The sequence below is a fragment of the Triticum urartu genome, chromosome 7 (assembly GCF_003073215.2).
Source record: "Triticum urartu cultivar G1812 chromosome 7, Tu2.1, whole genome shotgun sequence".
Taxonomy (NCBI): domain Eukaryota; kingdom Viridiplantae; phylum Streptophyta; class Magnoliopsida; order Poales; family Poaceae; genus Triticum; species Triticum urartu.
Window position 1 is genome coordinate 641,244,631 of NC_053028.1, and position 15,926 is coordinate 641,260,556.

General features: G+C 41.5%; 1 protein-coding gene across 2 annotated transcripts; it reads right to left on the minus strand.

Moving 5' to 3' along the window:
- Positions 1–935: 935 nt before the first annotated feature.
- Positions 936–4,160, minus strand: LOC125523982. 2 transcript variants are annotated; one of them, XR_007290492.1, is made up of 4 exons: positions 4,014–4,160; positions 3,748–3,909; positions 2,212–2,704; positions 936–1,250 (listed from the first exon to the last, which is right to left on the minus strand). XR_007290492.1 is itself a non-coding variant. In XM_048689060.1 (2 exons), exons 1-2 carry the CDS (start codon positions 2,514–2,516, stop codon positions 1,247–1,249), a joined length of 309 nt encoding a protein of 102 aa, XP_048545017.1. In that variant the 5' UTR covers positions 2,517–2,828; the 3' UTR covers positions 936–1,246. The 2 variants fall into 2 exon arrangements, 1 of the variants encoding a protein (XP_048545017.1); XM_048689060.1 differs by lacking the exons at positions 3,748–3,909; positions 4,014–4,160 and having other exon boundaries at positions 2,212–2,828.
- Positions 4,161–15,926: the final 11,766 nt, after the last annotated feature.

Sequence of the window (15,926 nt, forward strand, 5' to 3'; positions counted from 1 at the left end):
ACACCAACCACTGCCTCGTCAACGAATGTAAATGCTCCGTCCCTTCGTCCCTCCTCTACTCCTCTGCTTTAGATAGTGTAATAATTTTTACCAATGAAAAATAGTTAAAAAAGGTTACTAATGGCGCACCAGGAGAGGGTGCGCCATTGTTATCAATAAAAAATAATAATAAAGTTAGTACACCAGGAGAGGGTGCGCCAATATTATCAATAAAAAGTTACTTATGGCGCACACCTTGGTGGTGTGCCATTGCTATGGATGTACTTATGGCGCACCCCTTGGAGGTGCGCCATTGCTATGCCTTTCCCCCTTGCCCCCCATGCCAGATCAAATCACTAGCCCCCTCGCCCCCTGCGCCAGATCCCTTTCCCCCTCGCCGCCACTACAAGAAATATGTCAACTTGTGACCCTCACTATTGGTCGCTGAAAGGTCATAGTTTTTCATTTGCGACATTCTTGTGACAAAAAACAGAAGGTCAAAAGCTGGCGGTCGTAAATTGAAATTATTGACCTTCTTCGGGATAAGGTCGTAGACGTTTACGACCAAAACAAAAGGTCGTGGAACCCATGACCTTTTGTTTTGGTCACTGGCTGTCTGCCCAGGCCACGTCGGATCCGACGTGGCAAAATTGCGATCAATTGAAAAGGTCGTTGATAAGATTCAGCCCGGTCCAGTTTGGTGTTTTAGATGGGCCGAGCCCATTAATTCAGCCTTTTTACTTTATATTTTTTCTGTTTATTTTCTCTAGCTACATGGGCCTGGCCCAATCATTTGGCCTTTTTATTTTCAAGAAATTGCGGTCCATTTCTTTTTAATTTCCTGCTTTTTGTCAGCTCCAGTAATGGGTCCCAATTATCATATTTTCCTCGCAGTGGTTCCAAATCACTTTTCACATATTATTAATAAGCAGTATATATCAAACAGAAAGAAGAGAGAAGCGTATGAAAATCTTCAAATAACAACCAAAATAGGTTTATTACAATATATTCTGTACAGAACAGAACATGTGAAACTCCATACACTCGTTCACATCACAACAACCAGATTAACTATCAAATATTGCATGCTCAGGAACTTCAAACTTCACGTAGATAACCATACAATATTCCACACAATCACAAATATTGCGATCGACAAAAAAATGCTCTGCTAGTGTAATGCTAGCTACTCTTGGATACCACGAAACATGCTCTTCGACATAGGAAGAAGCCATCAACGGAGTTCTACCAACAACACAAGATCCATTCACCTACAAGAACAGAATGGAATATCAAGTACCGAATCGTTCAAGTAGATTACAACCAACATATATATGTAGAAGTACATCAGGAAATATGATAGAAAAACCGGACAATAGATACACGTATACAGCCCAACAAATGGGTGATGACGACAAGATAAAAATATAGAATATGAAATTTATGAGATTACATATTTTCCAACAAATGGGTGATGGCAACAGATACACTTATCGAGAAAATATATATTTAACGAAATTTCACATGAGAAAGTAGTTTCTGCTTCAAGTTTAAAAACTCAACCATTCATCATTAATAGTAGCAATTCAAACTAGAACTTAAATTCTCTAGTAAGATATACAATACAACATTGTTCTTTCAAAAAATTGAAAAGTTGCAAGTAACATCTTAATAGACATCAAACTCACTAGGCAGATTAAATTACAACAATACACTAGTGCAGAATGAATCAGTGATGTTATTATAGGTGCTGAATTCACAACGTGGGCACGGCATTTGCAAATTTGCAGCAACCAAAGGTTGTGCACCAAGTAAAAGTAATTCCCAGCAAAGGTTATTCACAAGCGAGCAAAGCAAAGCATACGGGTACAACGGTATGATGCAGCAGACATACATAGACACATAACAGGATTATACGCCACTTGACTCGCCGATCCATTACCAACAGTATAGTTAGTTTACCCTTTACTTTACTGTCAGGTCATTTCATTTCAATGCAACTCTTGGTTGCAGATGTATTATTATTGCTCTAGTACGTACTAATCAGCAGCAGCAGCAGCAATAGTACTAGATAGTAGTGTCAACCAATAAGCATCAGAACCAACCAACATATATTTATTCCTCGTGACTTATTAGCAGAAAACAGAGTGAGTTTTTCTGTGTGTATCTGCAATACAGTTTCGGTCTAATATAGATCTAGTCTACGAAAAACAGGGGTAGGGAAGTTGCAACCTGGGTGTGGCTGTGGTCGCCGAATTCAGGTATAGGGCCGCTGAGGTGGAGGTGGTCCTCCTGAATCTGCAGTTTGTCGGCGACGAAGACAAAGCGGAAGGCGAGGAGGGGTTGTGTGCCGGTATTCCCATTCCCATCTTGACGCGGGAAGGAGCAGGTCTTCTACCACCACGCTTGAGCCTGATCCTGAGCCTGAGCAGCATTGCAACTTTTGCAAGGGACGACTCCGCCGGAAGCAGGAGCAGCCACCGGCACCGTGGCGGCAGGAGCAGGTAGTGAAGCAGAATTGCCAGCAGCAGTGGCATCTGAGCCTGCAGTTGCAGTCGCGTCAGGAAGAGAGCAAATCACCGTGGTGGTTTGCTGCACTTCATCCCCTCCTCCTCCTCCTTCCAGCTGCAAATCATCCCCTCCTCCTCGCCCCCAATTTTGCTTTGTCTACGCTTCTCCAGCATTTTTCATAGGGATTGGGACTTCAGGGGCCTTGCCTTTCCCTCTACAAATCCACAAGATTCGCCAAAAACATCAAAAGGGGCAGCAAAATTAGGTCATATAGGACTTCAGCTAGTACAGATTACACACAACTATGTATCATAAGTACACTAGAGCTAGCAAGGAATAATATTTTTTAGAAAACTGTAAAACCAGAAGATAGGTACAGTAAGTCGTGATAAAACAGAACTGTAATTACATAAAATGGGTGCTTTGATCTTGCTTATGTGGATATAGAGTACAACTAGTGTAGATTACAAGCTACTTAGTACATATCAGACTTACACTAACTTTAAATTTTCAGAAAACTGCAAAGACATGAGTAGAAGAACTGTAATTACATGAAAATGGTGCTCTGATCTAGAAGATCAGAGAACATAGGCTAGATAAACAGCAGAGGCTGATATCTCAGTACTCTAATCATTACCAATTACTGACTTACAGTCCTCAAAAACCAAATTTACACTGCACTATATTGGCAACAAAACAAACCGACTACCGCATACAGTAAATACTGGCATACATGGACAGAGTAAATGGACTGTAAAAAAAGGTTCAATAACAGTAAATTGTGAAAAAATATCTTTAATACTAAGGGAAATAAACTTAAAACAGCGATCAACAGTAGCATGTAACTACTCCCCGCGTTCCTAAATATATGTAACTACTCCCACCATTCCTAAATAAAGGCGAGTTCTAATATTAGTAGTCAAAGCACTCATACTAACATCACAAACATGCATCATATAGTAATTCAACATTGTATCTTGCAAGTCAACAGTTATCACGGAGGACAAAATAGCATAAGATGAATGATGGCACACAATTTCTAATCTCACATAGATAAAATTCACTCCCATAGTAGCAGTACATCTCACTTGGATATATCTAACAAATCCAGTTGGTTGTCATAAGCAAATCCACGCGCTAAGCACTCAATCAGACAGAAAACTTGGGTGCTTTCTTCTAGTACACAAGCTCAGGTAGTGCAACATGTCTAGCAGAACAATAGCAGCAAAATGTCAGCAGCAAGCACTAAGGCCGGACCATTGAGATGGTGATTCCTGTGGCTTTCTCCTCCACATGTCAGCAGCAAGCACCAAGGTTGGTCTCATCAAATGCCATCGCCTTGGCGCTCCCGGCCTGCACCAGTACCTACCACAACACCCACTCAGAATTCCAATAACCTCATTTCCAGTTGGCTTTGCACTGAGGAATAAAAGCACACAAAAGAGTTAGTTAGATATGCATGCTGCAAGGATCTTCCCCAAATTTTATACTGCATAAACCAAGATATATAAGATGGTTGTTACCTGAGAGTTCTTGCAAAAGTACCCCATCTGGAGCACACATTTGTAGCAACATATGTTGATTGGACGTTGGCCGTCAGCTGGTATGTAAACAATCGATGGTCAAAAAGTCACATTCAATAGTCAGAAAGTCAAATCATTGACAATATTAAGCACTAAAACATTTTGGTTTCCTAGTGGGCGGATCAATTCTCTGCACAAACAACAAAAGGGAACACATTCCAAACAGAAGAAAGATGCATATTAGTCAAAAAAAATACATGACTGACCCCTGTTAACCCCGCTCATTTGCATGAAAAGTTGTTCAAAGTCAACGATCGTTTGCTAACCAATAACATGGCATATGATCATGGTACACACAATCATTCGTAGAAGTCCATACTTGCAGTACAGAACAAATTCATAGTCACCTCTGCAGCAATACAGACACATAGTGATCCTGGACACTAGCAATTAAGAACATGTTTTTTTTCAGAGAGGCAATAAGGCATACTACAAGGAGATGAGAAATCAAAAAGGAAACATGCTAATACAGAAACCTGTCCTAGTCACTGACCATTTGGGTTAATATAGACCATGGCATATGATCTAAGAACTAACAAACAACAGTCCATACTTGCATGTATATAGAACAAATTCAGAGTCACCAACAATACAGAGACACAGTCACTGCTGGGCAGTAGCAGTAAAGGACATGCTTTTTTCGGAGGGTGAATCACATCATTGACAATAGTCAATATTGAGCTTGTGTAAGGTAAACAATCAATATTCAGAAATTTTACATGATTGGCAATATTAAGGCCAAAAACTTTTTAGTGGCTTAGTGAGCAGACGTATGCACAGAATTGGGGACATTTTTCAAACTGAAGAAAACACACATATCATTCAGTAGCCAGTACCAAACTACCAATCCATGTAAGTGCATAAATAATACTACCAAACTACCAATCTCTGTAGCGGATCTGGGCAGAAAGGGTAGGGAAGGGGGCACTCACGTGCGGATGAATGTGGCCATGGACCTCGCCCGGAGGCCCGCGGACGGCGGCGATGGCTGGGGGCACGTCGGCGAGTATGGCGGTGCAGTAGATCACGGCGACGCGGAGGGCAGGGTAGGCGAGGACGTGACGGGAGCTGCCCCGGAGCACTGCGGCCAGTCGAGGTTCAGAGGAGCAGCCGCGGAGCACAGCGGCCAATCGAGGTCGAGGACGCGGATCAATTCGACGGCGGCGGTGTGGATCTGGGGCTCTACCGAACTCCTTGTCGGCCTTCCCTCCCTTCGTTTTGTTCCCTCGCTTCCATTCCCTTGGGAGAGGAAGGAGAAGGTGGGGGCTGCGGTGACCCGGCACCACCTCGCCGACAATCTAACCGTTCCATTCCCTTGGGTCGTCGACGGTCGTGTGACAACGGATCAAGGTGGGAGGGAGATGGTTTGGGTTGGGGCAGCGGCGGTTGTGGGGAAGGAGGGGGCGGCGACGGGGGGGGGGGGGGGGGGGGGGGGGGGGGGGGGGGGGGGGGGCGTCATCGTCGATCTAGATCAGGAAGAGAGGGAGAGAGAGGCGGCGGCGGGTGTGTTCTGGGGGTGGGTGAGGAGGTGCGGATCCAGCGACGTGGGGGCGGTGAGGTCGGGGCGGTGGGTGAGGAGGAAGGGTTGCCGCGCGGGAGAGGACTGGATCGGGAGGGGGCGGCGGCAGTGCCGAGATGGGAGGAGGGGTGCGACAGGGGGGGGTCGATCTGAGCTAGGGTTTGGGCTACGGGTGGGGGATCTCTTTTTGTTTTCTTTTTTTCTTTTTTCTGTAGAAAGATGGATGGATGGATGGATGGATGTGGGATGCAGAGATGGATGGATGGATGGATGGACGCCATGTCATCAATCCGTGGGAAGTGTTCTGATTGGTTCAGAAAATCAATGGTTTAAAATAGTTTTGAAGTACTAAAAATAGAGGGATTTTGTGAAGTATCTATCAAAAATATTTTTCAAAAGGGCACCACACAAATTTTCACTAGAGTTAGACCACATTTTATGGATAAGGACCAATTTGTATGCATTTCTGATCTTTCTAGCTATTTTTAATCATTTTCCGAGTGGCAAAAATGGGTTTTTTGTGAAGAACATACCAAATATTTGTTGCAAAATTGGATGCCATCAATTTTCCAAAATACTAATTCATATTTAATATACAATTGACCAAATGGTTGGGTGTCAAAAGCTTTGATCCACCTCTCGTGAAAAAAATAAATTTCCTCCGGTTCAGCTGGAAATGGGTCAAATTTGAACTGCAGCTGCCTCATAGTTTGCTCATTATTTTTCCCCAAAATCATTTCTAGGTACAAACGTATATATTTAATCAGAGAAACACCAAAAATTTTCCAAGATTCAACCACTATCTAGGAACGGTCATGCCCGCTATTTTGACCGCATTTTGAAACGGGCATAAAAAATTTGAAAAGAAATCAAAAAATTGGAAAACCTTCGCATTGTGTTATTATGTGTGACCAAGTTATCAAGAAAAATAATAAACTTGTAATACGGTAATTATTTTGAAAAGGTGTTCTCAAAAACGAGCTATGATGTGTGAAGATGCGTGGCTTTCAAGCCAAATGATCAATCTTATGGCCACATTCATGGCATACTTTGTTCAAATGATCTCATATTGTGCACAAGGGTGCATCTTGGGATGGCAAACAATGTTGCCTAAGGAAGCTTTCATTTTCTTTGCACAAAAAATTCATTTTTCTAATTTTTGAGTGTCCAAAATGAGTTTTTTTGTGAAGAACCTAGCAAATATTTGTTGCAAATTTGGACCAAATCATTTTTAGAAAATAATAGGCCATATATAATGCGCAATTGACCAAATGGTTGGGTGTTAAAAGTTTCGATGGACCTCTCATGAAAAAGACAAATTTCCACCGATTCAGGAGGAAGCGGGTCAAATTTAAACTGCACCTGCCTCATAGTTTGCTATTTATTTTTTCCAAAAATCATTTCTAGGTACAAAAGTATCTATTTAATCAAAGAAACACCAAAAAATTTCCAAGATTCAACCACTAGCTAGGAACGGTCATGCCCGCCGTTTTGACCGCAGTTTGAAACGGGCATAAAAAATTCAAAAAAATCAAAAAATCGGAAAACCTTCGCATTGTGTCATTATATGTGACCAAGTTACCAGGAAAAATAATAAACTTGTAATATGGTAATTATTTTGAAAAAGTGTTCTCAGATACGAGCTATCATGTGTGAAGATGCATGGCTTTCAAGCCAAATGATCAATCTTAATGCCACATTCATGGCATAGTTTGTTCAAATGATCTCATATTGTGCACAATGGTGCATCTTGGGATGGCAAACAATGTTGCCGAAGGAAGCTTTCATTTTCTTTGCACAAAAAATTCATTTTTCTAATTTTTGATTGTCCAAAATGAGTTTTTTTGTGAAGGACCTAGCAAATATTTGTTGCAAATTTGGACCAAATCATTTTTAGAAAATAATAGGCCATATATAATGCACAATTGACCAAATGGTTGGGTGTTAAAAGTTTTGATCCACCTCTTGTGAAAAAGAGAAATTTCCTTCGATTCAGTAAGAAGCCGGTCAAATTCAAGCTGCACCTGCCTCATAGTTTGCTATTTATTTTTTTCCAAAAATTATTTCTAAGTACATAAGTATCTATTTAATCAGAGAAACACAAAAAAAATTCCAAGATTCAACCACTAGCTAGGAACGGTCATGCCCGGCGTTTTGACTGCATTTTGAAACGAGCAAAAAAAATTCAAAAAAAATCAAAAAAATTGGAAAACCTTCGCATTGTGTCATTATATGTGACCAAGTTACCAGGAAAATAATAAACTTGTAATATGGTAATTATTTTGAAAACGTGTTCTCAGAAATGAGCTATCATGTGTGAAGATGCATGGCTTTCAAGCTAAATGATCAATGTTATGGCCACATTCATGGCATAGTTTGTTCAAATTATCTCATATTGTGCACAAGGGTGCATCTTGGCATGGCAAACAATCTTGCCTAAGGAAGTTTTCATTTTCTTTGGACTAAAAATTCATTTTCTATTTTCCAAGTGCCCCAAATGAGTTTTTTTTGTGAAGGACCTACCATATATTTGTTGCAATATTCGATAAAATAGTTTTTATAAAATAATAGGCCATATATAATGCACAATTGACAAAATGGTTGGGTGTCAAAAGTTTTGATCCACCTCTGGTGAAAAAGACAAATTCCCACCGATTCAGTAGGAAGCGGGTCAAATTTGAACTGAGCTGCCTTATTGTGTGCTCTTTATTTTTTCCAAAAATCATTTCTAGTTACATAAGTATCTATTTAAGCATAAATACATGGTTTGGTGGCGATACAATGAGGTTTGGATGGTGGCCCAGGGCCCCAACTCCAAAGTGCGTGAACTCGCATGCCTGGTGCGTGGTCACCTCATGGCCTTGGCGTTGACATACGTTCTGGGAGGCCTAGGAATGTCTAGTGGGTTGGGCACTCCCCAAGTAGGTACTAGGAAGAAAATTACAACAGATGAATCTCACGAGGAGACCGACCTATGCTCAAAGATGAATTAGCAGCCAAGTGTTTGATTGGCAGTACGGGAAATGCACATGGCCAATGGGCGTGAGTTTTGGCTGAGGATGATCATCTACTAAGAAGAATGTCTTCGCAAATTTTCACATCAAAAGGAGGATCCTATGTGGTACTTGCTTTGCAAAGTACCACACTGGATAGAAATATGAATGTTGAAGATGGGCTCAAAATAATGAATGGATTGAGCTAAAATTTGCTGGAGGATGGTTATTTGGGCATTGGAAAGCACCATAGAAAATTGATACAATTTGGACATGCCAAAGTGGTACTTCCTTCACAACGCTCTTCTATGGACAGAAACTTGGGAAAACTAGTGAGAGAAATTGGATGAATGAAATGAGCTCAAATCTGGTGTAGGTAAGTTACATAGGTATGGTCAAGCCTTGGTAGATTTTCAGATCATTTGGGTAATCCTAGCTAGTACTTACTTCACAAAGCTTCTCTCGAGGTAGAAACTTTGGAAATTTCCTGAGAAAGATTTACTAGGAAAGTGGAGCTGAATATTATCATGTGGCAATGATTTGGGTATGGAAGAGTGCCCAAAGAGTTTGAGGGTAATAGGAGGGGTCTAGATAACACATGCATTGCAATGTGCCAATCTGGCCATAAAATATAAATTGAACCTGAGCTCACATAGATGATTTGACTGAGCTGCAATTTGGAGGAGGGTGATAATTTGGGCATATGAAGGAACTGTATAAATTTCATGTCAGTTGGATATATAAAAAAGGTACTTCCTTCACAATGCTTCTAGGTGGACAAAAACTTGGAAATTTGCTGAGGAAGATCTGCTAGGAAAATGGAGCGGAATTTTGTCTTGCGACAATGATTTGGATAGGAAAGAGTGCCCAAGAATTCCGAGGGCAATCAAGAACATATAAATAGAACTTCCTTCATAAAGTGTTGTTGTGAATAGAATAGGAAAATGAATATTGTTGAATTATTTTTGAACTAGGCAAGGAAGGATTTTTATATATTTGACGGAGATATGATCCAAAGAATTTATGAGATTTTTTTGGGAATTTTCAGAATGACAGAAATATAGGTTGCTTCACAAACTAGGGTAAAAATTGACAAATGGACATGACACATAGGCAAAACTGATGAGGTGGCGCCAAGTCATACCAATCCACCACAATTTACAAGGTTATGACCATCTATATTGGTCATGATCAGCTAGAAATAAGGCAGCGGACTGGTGCTTTCTGCTTTATGACCATTTCGTGTAAGGAAATTACGACCTTTCTGACCAAAATGGTCGCAATGGTTTAGGGTTTGGAGCCCCCCGAACAGCTTTTGACCAATTGGTCTAAAATGGTCATAGATTTATGACCAATTCTTCCAGGGTCACTGACAGAAGGTCATAACTTGACATATTTCTTGTAGTGCGCCGACGACCCCTTTCTAGCTCGCCCCGCCCCCACCTCCAGCGCTCCTCCACCCATCACCACCGTAGCTCTTCCACCTCTCACCACCGCAAGCCGCCGCCAACCCCTAGCATCCACCGCCGCCGCCGCTCCAAAGCATCCACCACCACCGCCGCCCCCAACCAATTGCGGTGCACCCCCCGCCTCCGTCTTCATCACCGCCCCTGTCTCCGTCTCCGTCGCGGTCTTCATCGCCGCCCCTGTCTCCCTCTTCGTCGCCGCCGCTCCCAAGCATCCACCACCACCGTTGTCGTCTCCCCCGAGGTGAGACCCGCTCCGCCATCTCTGTTATGTTCCTTAGCATCCCTAGGTGGCGGCATGTAGTGTAGGGTAAGATGGCCTCTCTTGTTTTTTGCGGTCACTACGATGTTGTTCTGTTCTATAATAGAAACATCAATGGGGGGAAATCGATGGCATGGCATCGCATAGCCCGATTCTTCCTTCTGAATGATGGTAACAGGGGGTGGGGATGCGGATTGGTTGGACACCAAATTAGGCATACAGATGCATTTCAGTTTGATCTAGGCAACAGGGGTTTGCCATCTTACATGTGCTGCTAATGAAAATGGTTGTGAGTTTTTCGCATTGCGGTGACACATAAGGCATATAGGAGGGATCACCAGACTGCATGGGGTCCTAGTTGTTGGAATCTAAAATACTTGTTTGTGTGGTTGATAGATAGGGGTGGCTATGCTGTTGACAATATATGAGCAGTTAGATCATGCTTGTTGGGGTTTACTGGCAAGACTGCTGTTACAATAGATGATGTTGGCTCTGCCCTGCCATTTTTCTTCAGTTCTGTTGGTAGTTTCGGTGTTAGGTGTCATTTTCTCATGTTTTGTGTGCTACAAATTCACTTTGTGCACAATACTCCTTCCAAGCACTCTCTGTTTCTTAATTTTACTAAAGCAGTCACATAAGCTTTTAAGTAATTACAGCAACATTGCTAGTTTGTTTGACTGCATATTTTTCTGGGAACTACACATTTACATCCTCTGAAGTACACAACTTCTTATTTGGCTGCTTATTTTTCCTTGCATTATATTTTCACAGGAACTTTGCCTACTTTTGTGTACTATAATGCACTAAAATATAGGGTATTTTCTTTCCAACAACTTTTGAGTGCACAACCATAGCCCTCCATTAAGAATGTAATCTCCAAAAAATAGTGGTAGGTACAACTTCCAAGCTAGAACACTAAACAACCGAAAGATTTCAATATATAGGATTGTTGGTTTTTAACCTTGGTTGCCATTGTTTCTATTTGGAACGGTCTGAAGAATGACTCATGCTGTTTGTGCTATCAGCTACCTAACAATCTATAAGTGAAAGCAACTAGCTGGAGAAGATTTGTGCACACAATACTCGTTCCAAGACAATTTGCTTCCAAGGAGTAGTTTCAGTTTGCTTGCAAGGAGTAGTTTCAGTAAAGTTTTAGCATGGTTTCAGTATAGTTTCAGTAGCCGATTTGCTATTCACTTTGTGTTATTAGTTTGCTTCCATCTTTGTTCCCACTCTGAATAGTATTCGTATATGCTTGGAACTAAACAGAATTATACAATGAACTTCTGCAGGCTGATTTGAGTTGGACCATCCTCTGCAGGCAACTTCTCTTCAGCAAGAGGAAGAAAGGAGAATCAGGGTAGGGTTTCATGGCTAGAAGATATATTACTGTACCCCGAGTGAAGGGAAGGAGTTTGCTGGGTTTTGTCTCCGACCATCGTGTTGTGATGATTTTGCAGGTACCCCGAGAGGCCCTTGAGTTTGTCGAAATGTCGATTAACTTCCGTTCCAGCAAATTCGGGAACTCCATATGTCCTATTTTCAGCAAAGGTCATGCTGAAATTTTCCGTGAATTTTAGCATGACTTTGCTGAAAAGAGGACATATGGGGTACTTGCGACTAATGCATGGGCTGGGGTATCTTAGTACTTAATTAAGTAGGATCAACTGCCTCTTCTGTTATACATATAGAAGTGTGATATCAACTCATAATTATTACTCTATCTGTCACTGATACCCACAAGTATAGGGGATCGCAACAGCTTTCGAGGGTAGAGTATTCAACCCAAATTTATTGATTCGACACAAGGGGAGCCAAAGAACATTCTCAAGTATTAGCAGCTGAGTTGTCAATTCAACCACACCTGGAAACTTAGTATCTGTAGTAAAGTGTTTAGTAGCAAAGTAATATGACAGTGGTGGTAGCGGCAACAAAAGTAAAGACAGCAAAAGTAATATTTTTGGTATTTGGTAGTGATTGTAACAGTAGCAGCGGAAAGGTAAATAAGCATAAACCAGTATATGGAAAACTCGTAGGCACCGGATCAGTGATGGATAATTATGCCAGATGCGGTTCATCATGTAACAGTCATAACATAGGACGACACAGAACTAGCTCCAGTTCATCAATGTAATGTAGGCATGTATTCCGTATATAGTCATACGTGCTTATGGAAAAGAACTTGCATGACATCTTTTGTCCTACCCTCCCGTGGCAGCGGGGTCCTATTGGAAACAAAGGGATATTAAGTCCTCCTTTTAATAGAGAACCGGAGAAAAGCATTAGCACATAGTGAATACATGAACTCCTCAAACTAAGGTCATCACCGGGAGTGGTCCCGATTATTGTCACTTCGGGATTGCCGGATCATAACACATAGTAGGTGACTGTAGACTTGCAAGATAGGATTAAGAACTTACATATATTCATGAAAACATAATAGGTTCAGATCTGAAATCATGGCACTCGGGCCCTAGTGACAAGCATTAAGCATAGCAAAGTCATAGCAACATCAATCTCAGAACATAATGGATACTAGGGATCAAACCCTAACAAAACTAACTCGATTACATGATAAATCTCATCCAACCCATCACCGTCTAGCAAGCCTACGATGGAATTACTCACGCACGGCGGTGAGCATCATGAAATTGGTGATGGAGGATGGTTGATGATGACGACAGCGACGAATCCCCCTCTCCAGAGCCCTGAACGGACTCCAGATCAGCCCTCCCGAGAGGTTTTAGGGCTTGGCGGCGGCTCCGTATCGTAAAACACGATGATTTCTTCTCTCTGATTTTTTTCTCTCCGAAAGCAAATATATAGAGTTGGAGTTGGTGTCGGAGGGTCAACAGGGGGCCCACGAGGTAGGGGGCGCGCCCTAGGTGGGGGCGCGCCCTAGCGGGGGGCGCCCCCACTCTCATGGAAAGGGTGTGGGCCCCCTGGTCTTCATATTTGGTGAGGATTTTTTATTATTTTTTCTAAGACCCCCCGTGGAGTTTCAGGTCATTCCAAGAATATTTGTTTTCTGCACATAAAACAACATTATGGTAATTCCGCTTAAAACAGCGTTAGTCCGGGTTAGTTCCATTCAAATCATACAAGTTAGATTCCAAAAAAGGGCAAAAGTGTTTGGAAAAGTAGATATGACGGAGACGTATCAACTCCCCCAAGCTTAAACCCTTGCTTGTCCTCAAGCAATTCAGTTGACAAACTGAAAGAAAGAAAAACTTTTACAAACTCTGTTTGCTCTTGTTGTTGTAACTATGTCAAGCCAACATTCAAGTTTTCAGCATAGATCATAACTAACCACATTTGCAATAATTCTCAGGTCTCATAATTACTCATATCAATAGCATAATCAACTAGCAAGTCATAATAATAAATCTCGGATGACAACACTTTCTCAAAACAATCATAATATGATATAACAAGATGGTATCTCGCTAGCCCTTTCTGAGACCGCAAAACATAAATGCAGAGCACCTTTAAAGATCAAGGACTTACTGGACATTGTAATTCATGGTAAAAGAGATCCAATCATAGTCATACCCAATATAAATTAAACAGTGATGAATGCAAATGACGGCTGTGCTCTCCAGCTAGTGCTTCTTAATAAGAGGGTGATGATTGAACATAAAAGTAAATGGATAGGCCCTTCACAGAGCGAAGCGGGGATTTGTAGAGGTGCCAGAGCTCGATTTTGAAATAGAGATAAATTGTATTTTGAGCGGTATACATTCATTGTCAACGTAACAACTAAGAGATGGCGATATCTTCCATGTTAAACACATTGTAGGCGGTTCCCAAATAGAATGGTAAAGTTCATACTCCCCCTCCACCAACAAGCATCAATCCATGGCTTGCTCGAAACAACGAGTGCCTCCAACATACATCAGGTCCCAGGGGGAGTTTTGTTTGTAATTAATTTTGATTTAGTTTGCATAAAGCATGGGACTGGGCATCCCGTTGACCAGCCATTTTCTCGTGAGTGAGGAGCGGAGTCCACTCCTCTTGAGAATAACCTGCCTAACACGGAAGATAAGGGCACCCTTTGTTGATACATGAGCTATTCGAGCATACAAAACAGAATGTTTATTTGAAGGTTTAGAGTTTGGCACATGCAAATTTACTTGGAACGGCAGGTAGATACCGCATATAGGAAGGTATAGTGGACTCATCTGGGATAAATTTGGGGTTTAAGAGATTGGATGCACAAGCAGTATTCCCGCTTAGTACAGGTGAAGGCTAGCAAAGTACTGGGAAACGACTAACTAGAGAGCAACAACAACCATGTACATGGATTAAAATTAATAAACATTGGATGCAAGCATGAGTAGGATATAATCCACCATGAACATAAATATCGTGAAGGCTATGTTGATTTTGTTTCAACTACATGCGTGAACATGTGCCAAGTCAAGTCACTTAAATCATTCAAAGGAGGATACCACCCCATCATACCACATCATAATCATCTCAATAGCATGTTGGCATACAAGGTAAACCATTATAACTCATAGCTAATCAAGCATGGCACAAGCAACTATGATCTCTAATTGTCATTGCAAACATGTTCATTCATAATAAGCTGAATCAAGAACGCGGGACTCATCATATTTACAAAAACAAAAGAGGTCGAGCTCATACCAGCTTTTCTCCTCTCAGTCAGTCCATCATATATCATCATAATTGCCTTTCACTTGCGCGACCGAACGGTGTGAATAATAATAAGAGTGCACATGCATTGGACTAAGCTAGAATCTGCGAGCATTCAATAAACAGGAGAAGACAAGGCAATATGGGCTCTTGGTTAAATCAACAATAATGCATATAAGATACACTTCAACAATTTAATTATGGTCTTCGACTACTGACCCCCAAAGAAAAGAAAAGAAATAGAACTATTTACACGGGAAAGCTCCCAACAAGCAAAAGAAGAACGGGAAATATTTTTGGGTTTTCTTTTTAATTATTACTACTATATCAGAAAAATAAAGTACTACTAATTTTTTGGTTTTTCTTAAGGTCTAACAAACACACAAGAAGAAAGCAGGAAAAAGAAAATAAACTAGCATGGATATTACACTGAAAAAGTATGAGCACCGACATCTAGCAATGAGTGTGTGTGAACATAAATGTAATGTCGGTGAGAAATACGTACTCCCCCAAGCTTAGGCTTTAGGCCTAAGTTGGTCTATGGCCACGGCTGGCCTGGCGGATATCCATAATAATAGTTGTTGGGGTCGTACTGTGATGAGGAGGGATAGTTGGGATCATACTGTGATGAAGAAGAAGACTCTGACTGCCACTGGCTGACAGTCATCTCTGGATCCCAAGAATAAATAGATTGTTGCGGAGGCTCATCTTGTGGTTCCTGTTCTGGCTCCTCGACTGGTGCAGGGTTCCGATAGGCGTGAATAGCCGTCAACGGAACAAGGTACGTGCCTACAGTCAAATCAAACAAAGATGGAGCAGGCAAGGTAATAGTCTCAGGATGATTTTTATTAAAGAACAATTGATATCTAAGCTCCCCTGCCCTATTTTTAACAATAAAATCATGTGCCACCATAGTTTTATGATCTAGATAAACATGGGGTAGCACTTTTTCTT